Source organism: Chiloscyllium plagiosum, chromosome 17 (genome assembly GCF_004010195.1).
Source record: "Chiloscyllium plagiosum isolate BGI_BamShark_2017 chromosome 17, ASM401019v2, whole genome shotgun sequence".
Lineage (NCBI taxonomy): Eukaryota > Metazoa > Chordata > Chondrichthyes > Orectolobiformes > Hemiscylliidae > Chiloscyllium > Chiloscyllium plagiosum.
The window spans coordinates 1,203,207-1,214,314 of NC_057726.1; the positions used below are offsets into that span (position 1 = coordinate 1,203,207).

At 42.9% G+C, this 11,108-nt stretch overlaps 1 protein-coding gene across 8 annotated transcripts in view; it reads right to left on the bottom strand.

Moving 5' to 3' along the window:
* Positions 1 to 1,813: 1,813 nt before the first annotated feature.
* The window catches only part of acsf3 (acyl-CoA synthetase family member 3), a 71,828-nt gene continuing 62,533 nt past the window's right edge, over positions 1,814 to 11,108 (bottom strand). For 6 of the 8 annotated variants that reach the window (XM_043706479.1, XM_043706478.1, XM_043706480.1 and 3 more), the window contains exon 8: positions 1,814 to 1,989. In XM_043706479.1, the coding sequence (XP_043562414.1) occupies positions 1,829 to 1,989 (161 nt within the window). In that variant the 3' untranslated portion in view covers positions 1,814 to 1,828. The other 2 variants (XR_006314063.1, XM_043706484.1) reach the window with 2 other exon arrangements.

Below are 11,108 nucleotides of genomic sequence, written 5' to 3' on the forward strand. Positions count from 1 at the left end.
GGCAGTCCAGATTATAACTTTGCAATTTGTTTTAGTAAATGTACAGTGAAAATTACCCAGAGTGAGGCAGCTAGGTTGACTTCCAGGTTTTACAACAGACAAAACTTTATTCACAAGATTACACAAAGAGACACAAACAACGGAATAAAGAACCCCTACAGAACTCAGCCTGTCCAAACTAGACTTAAGTATGCTGTTCCGAATATTCACAACAGTCCCAATAAGCAAACCCCCTTAAAACGCAGTAAACAAAAAGGAACAGATGCTTACAGGTTGAAGTTAGAAGGGCAGAAAGAGAGAGAGTGAGTTTCCACACAGCTCACTGTTGAACTCGTAACTAGTTCTGGACTGAACTGCTCAGCTAGAGAGCTGGCCACTCCTCTTTCATTATACAGGTCACTTCTAACACATGACCACTGGCCTGAAGTCTCATCTGTTTACATATAAACAAAAAGGCCTCTCAATACCTTTAATCTCTGTACCAAACCAGTCTAATTAGCACCGAGAGTGTTTACGACCCCTCTGAAAAATACCAAGGACATAGTATCCTTGAGAAAAGGAACAGATTCTAGAAAAAAGAAACTCACTTTGTGACAAATAATGGCGGGACAAAAGCTGTTCTTGAATGTGTTAGTGCATGTGTACAAGCCTCTGTATCTCATGGCTGATGGAAGACGTTGTAGGAGAGCATTACCTGGGTGGCAAATTAAGATTTATTTGATGATGTTACGAGACAAAAATATTGCAGATGCTGGAATCCAAAGTAGAGAGAAAGGAGGCTGGAAGAACATAGCAAGCCAGGCAGCATCAGGAGGCTGGAAGAACAGAGTGAGCCAGACAGCATCAGGAGGCTGGGGGAACACAGTGAGCCAGGCAGCATCAGGAGGCTGGGGGAACACAGTGAGCCAGGCAGCATCAGGAGGATGGGGGAACACAGTGAGCCGGGCAGCACCAGGAGGCTGGGGGAACACAGTGAGCCAGGCAGCACCAGGAGGCTGGGGGAACACAGTGAGCCAGGCAGCATCAGGAGGTGGAGAAGCCAACGTTTTGAGTGTAATCCTTCTTCTGGGCAACCCTGCTGGTGGGTCCTGAAGAAGGGTTACACCTGAAATATTGACTTCTATGCGCCCGGCGACAGCCTTGCCCGTGCGGGGAGCGGTCCCAGCAGAGGAGATCCGCCAGACCCCGACGCGACCGACCGGAGCCGCCGAGTTGAATCCTCCGGGCAGACTGCACGGACCACACCCGTTTACCTCTTAACGGTTTCACGCCCTCTTGAACTCTCTCTTCAAAGTTCTTTTCAACTTTCCCTTACAGTACTTGTTGACTATCGGTCTCGTGCCAGTATTTAGCCTTAGATGGAGTTTACCACCCGCTTTGGGCTGCATTCACAAGCAACCCGACTCCATGAAGACACAATCTCGACGAGCCTTGCACCGTTTCTTCCAACCTCCTCCCTGTTTACTTTGATGACGTTGGCAGCCTTTCGGCGGCAACGAGAGGTGTATATGGAGTCCAGGGATAGAAGGTTAGCTTCCTTGATGCTGAGAAGGCATTGTTGGGTGCTATTGTGGAGGAGTACCTTCACATCAGAGGGAGGGTGCAGTGGGGCAGAGAGGGTGTGCGTGTGTGATAGAGAGTGAAAAGGCCTTTGTGAGAGAAACAGAAAGTGAGAGAGAGAGAGAGAGAGAGACAGTGGTGGGGATATGTGGGTGTGTGTGAGGTAAAGAGGCAGATGGTGGTGTTGACTGCACTGGGATGGTATACCGGAACGTGTAACCAAGTGAAAAATATCAAATAGCAAGGAAAGCAGCAACGAAAATCAGATTCATATATTATTCTGATATTTCAAACCTGAAATATGTGGATGTCCCAGAAGATGGCACTCAACATCCAGGGCGCTGATCTTGTGTCCTCCACTCTTAATGATATCGACAGAGCTGCGACCCAGGATCCAATAAACCCCGTCCCTATAACACACCGTGTCCCCTATAAACAAACACAGACAGTAAACCCCATCCCTATTAACACACCGTGTCCCCTATAAACAAACACAGACAGTAAACCCCATCCCTATAACACACCGTGTCCCCTATAAACAAACACAGACAGTAAACCCCATCCCTATAACACACTGTGTCCCCTATAAACAAACAGACAATAAACACTATCCCTGCAAAATGCTGTGACCTCTACAGAAAACAGGCACAGAGCCAGGACATAGTCACATCCTCTACTGTTGTACAAGTGTGTGCGTATCACTGCGTAAATACCCCTCTATTCTGCAAATTAAGAGCTTCAGCATTTGAAGTTAGTATATGTCAGGGAAGTGGAAGATGCAATAAAACTATTTTCTTATCATCTGCAGGATACACTGTTGGCTTTCTTTGATCAGATGTGATCTGTTTGCATCACTTTTGTGTGAGGTTGAATCACAAACAAAGTTTATTGAATTCAGTGTGGTTTGTTAATGCTGAGTGAGAACAGGGAAAAAAAAATCAGTTCCAAAGCACATTGGGATTATCATAGAATAAACCTGTCAGAGGGACTGAAGCTTGGTTATCTGGATTTATACACCTTTCCAGATAACCAGCAGATAAGGACATAAGAACCAGGAGCAGGAGTAAGTCATCTGGCCCTTTGAACTCACTCTGACATTCAGTAGGATCATGGCTGATCTTTTTGTGACCTCAGCTCCACTTATCCGCACTCTCGCCATAACCCTCAATTCCTTTACTGTTCAAAAATTCAATAATGAAACCTCAACCACTTCACTGGGCAGGGACTTCCACAGATTCACAACCCTCTGGATGTTCCTTTTGCTCCCCCTAATTTTGAGGCTATGCCCTCTTGTCCTACTTTCACCCACCAGTGGAAACATTCTTCTATTTCAATCCTATCTATTCCCTTCATAATTTTATATGTTTCCCTCAGATCCCCCTTCATTTTTCTTAATTCCAATGAATATAATCCCAGTCTACTTGGTCGCTCCTCATAAGCTATTTCCCTCAATTTCGGAATCAACCTAGTGAACCCCCTCTGCATCCCCTCTACTGCCAGAACATCCTTTCTCAATTAAGGAGACCAAAACTGCATGCAGTACTCCAGGTGTGGCCTCACCAGCACCCTCTACAGCTGCAACATTACATGCCTGCTTTTAAACTCAATCCCTTTAGCAATGAAGGACAACATACCATTTGCCTTCTTGATTATTTGTTGCACCTGCAGACCAACCTTCATGCACAAGGACACCCAGGTCCCTCTGCATAGCAACATGCTGCAAATTTTTAACATTCAAGTAATAGTCCTTTTACTGTTATTCCAACCAAAATGGATGACTTCACATTTACTAACATTGTATTCCATCTGCCAGACCTTTGTTCACTCACTTAAACCACGCTCCTCTGCAAACGCTCACAGTCCTCTGCACACTTTGCTCTACCACTCATCTTATGTCATCTGCAAACTTTGACACACTACACGTAGTCCCCAACTTCAAATCATCTACATAAATTGTGAATAATTGCAGTTCCAATCCCTGAGGCACACCACTAGTCACTGATTGCCATCCAGAAAAGCACTCATTTATCCCAACTCTTCCCTTCCCGCTAACCAATCCTCTATCTATGCTAATACATTACCCGTAACGCCATGCATCTTTATCTCATACAGCAGCCTTTTGTCCAGCACCTTGTTGAATGCCTTTTGGAAATCTACTGGGTCCCTGTTGTCCATTGTGCTCATGATGTCTTTGTGGAATTCCAGTAAATAAGTTAAGGAAGACCTGCCTTTTGTTAATCCATGCTGTGACTGTCCAAAGGGAAAATCTTTATCTTGAATTGAAGGCAGAACCATTTAACCTGTTAATGGAAGGTACTTGAACACAGAGCAGTCCAATCAGTTTAATCACAGCAGGAAATGATGGAATCATGTAATTGTCCCCTTTCTTCTCCAAACTCCTCGAATCATGTAAAAGCAAACCTGAGAGAATGCTCTAACACTTCCAGTTGCCTGTGCATTTCAGGCTGTGTTTGTGAAATTCTGTGAACAGACCCACCTCAAAGGAATAGGGTCATGTTGTCATTGAAATAAATGCCATTAGAACACAACTGGAAGTTGAAAATTGATATTTTCTTCAATACAGCTGACTAGCTCATTGGTTATATAATTTGGAAGTGTTTTTACTCATGACCCCTGTCCTGTTACCAATCAAATTGAACTTACACCATCTCTGCAGCAGATTAATTAAATTCTTACTCCAGCTGAGGAAATAGCCAAGAAAAGTTGCTGCTGGTTCTGAACTGTCAGCTGGTCAGTGTGGTACAGACTGCTGCTAACCCTGAAAGTACAATGTTTGGAAGTTTGCTATTACATTTTGAACATCAGCTTATTGTACTGTAGAATAGTAAGGGGATTATGATATGAAGTCAATAATGTAATTCCAGGAAATGATTAGGACTGCACAATACAAAAGATAGTTGCTGACCCATCCTATGCGAAGACTGACAGTGTAAGGGGACATTCCAACTCATTAGACAGGAAAACAGTTTCCCAGATCACATGGACAGCATGACAGCTTTCCCAGACAATCCAGAGAGAAATGACAACATTCCAACTCATGGAAAAGGACTCTTATTCCAAACAATAATGGCTGGAAAAAAAGGATGCAGTGGAACCCCACAAAGATGATTTTGGTCACATAAATTACCTGGATTTGGGTACATGAGCTCAATTTTGTAGTTTGCAGATTTCACAAAAATTGGCAAGACAGTAAATAGTGAGGAGAATCATAACATACCAGGGAATTGGCCAATTGGTGAAAAAATAAACTTTGTAAGAAACAACATTGTCAATTTAATATAAACTGTTCGATTTCACGGGTAAGCAGAAGAAGGCGGCTATGGGGTTCATTTTCCCAATCCAGTGAATGGGGCACTGCAAGGTGATGTCATTTGTCTGTCATGGTAAAGCTGACACTGTTCATTATTTGCAGGTATGGCAGTACTCAGGATGACTTGTTCTTGGGTGACTTTGAGCAGGATACTACAGATGACTTAATTTGGACAAGGTGCTACCTCAGGATTTCTTCTCATATTCTCTCTCAGCCTCTGATATGTTTGCTTTTAAAGGAGGCTGGACTTTTTTTGATCTTGCTGCACCTTGAGAAGTGATCCTGACTGAGCTTCTCCCAAAACTAAAGGACACAGGGGCAGAATTACACCTTTCAGCCCGTCGAATCTGCTCCACCATTCGATCATGGCTGATCTGTTTCTCAATCACATTCTCCTGCCTTCTCCCCATAATCCCTAAGCCCCTTACCAATTCAGAACCTATCTATTTCTGTTTTAAATACATTCAATGACTTTGCCACAGAGGGCTGGGAAGGCCATGACTTCCACAGATTAAGTATACTTTGGCTGAAGGAATTCCTCATCTCCATTCTAAAAGGTTGCTCCTTTATCGAGGCTGTGCTCCTGGGTCTTAGTCTGCTTGACTAGTGGAAACATTTTCTCCACGTTCACTCTAACCATGTCATTCGGTATTCTTTAAGCTTCAATCAGATGCCCCCTCACCCTTCGAAATTCCATAAAGTATAGACCCAGAGTCCTCAACCACTCCTCATATGACAAGCCCTTCATCCCAAAGATCATTCTAGTGAACCTCCTCTGAGCGCCCTCTAATGCCAGCATCTCTCCTCAGATACGGGACCCAAAACTGCTCACAATATTCCAAATGTGGTCTGATCAGAGCCTTGTACAGCCTCAGCAGTACATCCCTGCTCTTGTACTCTAGCCCTCTTGAAATAAATGACAACATTCATTTGCCTTCCTAAATGCCAACTGAAGCTGCATGTTAACCTTAAGAGAATCTTGAATTAGGACTCTTACATCCCTTTACACTCAAGATTTCCAAAACCTTTTCCCATTTAGTAAATAGTCGACACCCCTATTCTTCCTATCGAATTTCATAACCTCACACTTTCCCACACTGTATTCTATCTGCCACTTCTTTGTCCACTCGCCTAGCCTGAACAAGACCTTCTGCAGTCTCCCCACTTCCTCAACACGACCTGCTCCTCTGCCTATCTTTGGTTCATCTGTAAATGTAGCAACAATGGCCTCAGTCCTTTTGTCCAGATTGTTAATATATAACCTGAGGAGTTGTGGTCCCAACAATGAATCCTGTGGAACTCCTCCAGTCACCAGCTGCTCTCCTGAAAAAGACCCCTTTATCCCTACTCCGGGTCTATACTTTATGGAATTTAGAAGGGCGAGGGGGCATCTGATTGAAGCTTAAAGAACACCGAAAGGCCTGGTTAGAGTGAACGTGGAGAAGATGTTTCCACTAGTCAAGCCTTCTGCCAGTCATCAATCCTCTATGCATGCAAATATTTTGCCCTTAATACCATGGGCTGCTATCTTATTTAGCAGCTTCATGTGCAACACTTATCAAAAGCCTTAAAATTCTGCTATGCTTTTGCCCACCTGCTTGCATGTCTATATGCCTCTGCAGAATCTTTGTATCATAATCACTAACTATTTTTGTGATAAATACACATTCACTTCTGTCATCCAAGTCATTCATGTATTTTAAACAACAATGGCCACATCATTGTGGCACTTCATTAGTTACAGCTGCCATCCCGAAAATGCCCCGCTAACTCCAACTCTCTTGTCTTCAATTAGTCACCCAGTCCTCTATCTATGTTAATGTATGATCATGGGCTCTTATTAAATCGCCCTATATGTGATACCTTATCAAACGACTTCTGAAAATCTCAATATACAGTGGTTAGCACTGCTGCCTCACAGCGCCAGAGACCCAGGTTCAATTCCCACCTCAGGCAACTGTCTGTGTGGAGTTTGCACGTTCTCCCCGTGTCTGCGTGGGTTTCCTCCGGGTGCTCCAATTTCCTCCCACAGTCCAAACATGTGCAGGTCAGGTGAATTGGCCATGCTAAATTGCCCGTAGTGTTAGGTGAAGGGGTAAATGAATGGGTCTGGGTGGGTTGCTCTTCGGAGGGTCGGTGTGGACTTGTTGGGCCGAAGGGCCGGTTTCCACACTGTAAGTAATCTAATCTAAATCTAAATATTACATTACATTCCCTTTATCTATCCTACTTGTTACCTCCTTAAAGAATTGTAAACTTTGTTAGGCATGATTTTTACTACATGAAGCTACGTGGACTCTCCCTGATCATATTTGGAATTTCTAAATACCCTGTTATTACATTCTAGACTCTGATATTTTCCTAGATGTTAAGCTAACTGGCCTATCCTGATTTTTTTTGTCTCCTTCCTTTCTTAAATAAAGGTATTCCATTGGCAGTTTTCCAGCCCTCTGGGACTTTCCCAATGTTTAAGGATTTCTGAAAGATTACTGCTAGTGCATCCTCTATCGCTGTAGTTAATTCTTTTAATATTCTAGGATACACCCCATCAGGTCCAGGGACTTATCGGTCTTTAGCCCCAAGAGGTTCCCTAACATTTTAAGGATTCCTTAATCCTCCACCTGATGAAGGGGCTGTGTTCTGAAAGCTTGTGAGATTTGAAATAAGCCTGTTGGACGATAACCTGGTGTCATGTAACTTCTGCATTTAAAGTGGGACGACAGAATGCCAACTAATCTGATGTTAAGGTGGATTTGAGTTATCATCGCTGAAGAGATTTCATTTAGTGTCAGTATCAAGTACCTCCAGTTTAGATCCATCACAGCCTCCTGCACTTTCTCAAAGCACTATGCCCTTCAGAAATGTACATTAATAGTCGTGTGCATCATTTCATTTCCCAAACTAGCAAGACTTAAGCTAAAACTGACTATTCTGGACTGAAATTGTATTTCATGCAGTTACATGCATATGACAAAATCTTAGATCATGATTAGTAAACAAAATCATTTCACAAATTAATAATCACAGATTGCAAGTAAATTGAGCACATATTACAGGAAGTCACAGTGTAATTCATGGTTCTGTTTCAAATTATCTACAACCTCTATCACTAGTTCACATACACTTAGCTTTAACTACCCCATGAGTAAATTAAAGTGTGTTCTCTCTAATAGTTTGGTTATAAAACACTGTTGTTCTGATTAATGATTCTGTCTGAACTAGTCAATGTGAAGTAACGATGCAAACTATAAAAAATCTTTCCAAAAATTTTCATTAAACTAATTCATAAATTTCCATAAGCAGAGCAATGAAAAGCAGGTTATCCACAAATTTTACACAATTTGTCACGAGTACATTAGCTCCGGATGAGCAGAAAACCTGATGTAGGTTTTCCCTGACACAGTGGTGGTGTCCCTAAAAGGCCAAGGTCACATCTGCTCCAGAGTTGGATCATAATATCTCTGAACAGGTTGATTAAAAATGTCTAAAACTTGATTGATTTTCAAGCCCAGAAGTAATTCGTACATCCCAGATTGAAATTCCCCTTCCCGGAATTTGATCCTTCTGCAAATGGAGATTCCAAGCCAAGCTCCACCTGTTACTCCAGAAATGTGTATATGTACACTCCCTATTATCAGCCCAGTCAAATGAGGGATGTAATTTTTTTTAACTTTATTAATATGATTAGTGTGTTTCTAGCAGACCTAGTGTTTGCCTGCTCATTTCCCTTGACGTTGTGCCAGACTAAATGGGCTGAATGGCCTACTTCTGCTCCTACATGTTACGGTCTTAAATGTTCCAGTTTGGAGAAGAGATCAATTGTGTGAGGGGATTCTCCAGTCCGAGGTACAGACGGACGTTTCTGTGGCCAGCAGAGAAAAAGCAGAATGGTGTGTTGTTTCCCTGGTGTCAGGATCAAGGATGTCTCAGAGAGGGTGCAGAATGTTCTCACGGGGGAGAGGGGGGCAGCAAGAGGTCATTGTCCACATTGGAACCAATGACATAGGAAGGGGAAAGGTTGAGATTCTGAAGGGAGATTACAGAGAGTTAGGCAGAAATTTAAAAAGGAGGTCCTCAAGAGTAGTATTGTCTAGATTATTCCCGGTGTTACGAACTAGTGAGGGCAGGAATAGGAGGATAGAGCAGATGAATGCATGGCTGAGGAGCTGGTGTATGGGAGAAGGATTCACATTTTTGGATCATTGGAATCTCTTTTGGGGTAGAAGTGATCTGTACAAGAAGGACGGATTGCACCTAAATTGGAAGGGGACTAATATACTGGCAGGGACATTTGCTAGAACTGAGGGATGAGCAGGACTGGCAGCTTAATGTTCCAAGATACAAATGCTACAGGAAGGATAGAAAAGAAGGCAAGAGAGGAGGGGGGGGGGGGGGAAGGTGGCATTTTTGATAAGGGATGGCATTACAGCTGTACTGAGGGAGGATATTCCTGGAAATACATCCAGGAAAGTTATTTGGTGGAACTGAGAAATAAAAAAGGGATGATCACCTTATTGGGATTGTATTATAGACCCCCTAATAGTCAGAGGAAAATGGAGAAACAAACTTGTAAGGAGGTCTCAGCTATCTGTAAGAATAAATAGCGTGGTTATGGTTGGGGATTTTAACTTTCCAAACATAGACTGGGACTGCCATAGTGTTAAGGGTTTAGATGGAGAGGAATTTGTTATGTGCGTACAAGAAAATTTTCTGATTCAATGTGTGGATGTACCTGCTAGAGAAAGTGCAAAACTTGGCCTACTCTTGGGAAATAAGACAGGGCAGGGTGTCAGTGGGGGAGTACTTTGGGGCCAGCGTCTATAATTCTATTAGATTTAAAATAGTGATGGAAAAGGATAGACCAGATCTAAAAGTTGAAGTTCTAAATTGGAAAAAGGCCAATTTTGACAGTATTAGGCAAGAACTTTCAAAAGCTGACTGGGGGCATATGTTTGCAGGTAAAGGGATGGCTGGAAAATAGGAAGCCTTCAGAAATGAGATAACGAGAATCCAGAGAAAGTATATTCCTGTCAGGGTGAAAGGGAAGGCTGGTAGGTAAAGAATGACTAAAGAAATTGAGGGTTTGGTTAAGAAAAAGAAGGAAGCATATGTCAGGTATAGACAGGATAGATCGAGTGAATCCTTAAGAGTATAAAGGCAGTAGGAGTATACTTAAGAGGGAAATCAGGAGGGCAAAAAGGTGACATGAGATAGCTTTGGCAAATAGAATTAAGGAGAATCCAAATTGTTTCTACAAATACATTAAGGACAAAAGTGTAACTAGGGAGAGAATAGGGCCCCTCACCAATCAGCAAGACGGCCTTTGTGTGAAGCCGCAGAAAATGGGAGAGATACTAAACGAGTATTTTGCATCATCATTTACTGTGGAAAAGGATATGGAAGATATAGAATGTGGGGAAATAGACAGTGACACCTTGAAAAATGTCTATATTACAGAGGAGGAAGTTCTGGATGTCTTGAAACGCATAAAGGTGGATAAATCCCCAGGAACTGATCAGGTGTACCCTAGACCTCTGTGGGAAGCTAGGGAAGTGATTGCTGGGCCTCTTGTTGCGATATTTGTATCATCGATAGTCACAGGTGAGGTGCTGGAAGACTGGAGATTGGCTAACGTGGTGCCACTGTTTAAGAAGGGTGGTAAGGACAAGCCAGGGAACTATAGACTGGTGAGCCTGACATCGGTGGTGGGCAAGTTGTTGGAGGGAATCCTGAGGGACAGGATGTACATGTATTCGGAAAGGCAAGGACTGATTAGGGCTAGTAAACATGGCTTTGTGCGTGGTAAATCATGTCTCACAAACTTGACTGAGTTTTTTGAAGAAGTAACAAAGAGGATTGATGAGGGCAGAGCCGTAGATGTGATCTATATGGATTTCAGTAAGGCGTACGACAAGGTTCCCCCTGGGAGACTGATTAGCAAGGTTAGATCTCTCAGAATACAAGATCGAGCCATTTGGATACAGAACTGGCTCAAAGGTAGAAGACATAGGGTGGTGGTGGAGGGTTGTTTTTCAGACTGGAGACCTGTGACCAGTGGAGTGCCACAAGGATTGGTGCTGGGTCCACTACTTTTCATCATTTACATAAATGATTTGGATGCAAGCATAAGAGGTAGAGTTAGTAAGTTTGCAGATGACACCAAAATTGCAGGTGTCGTGGACAGCGAAGAAGGTTACCTCAGATTACAACAGGATCT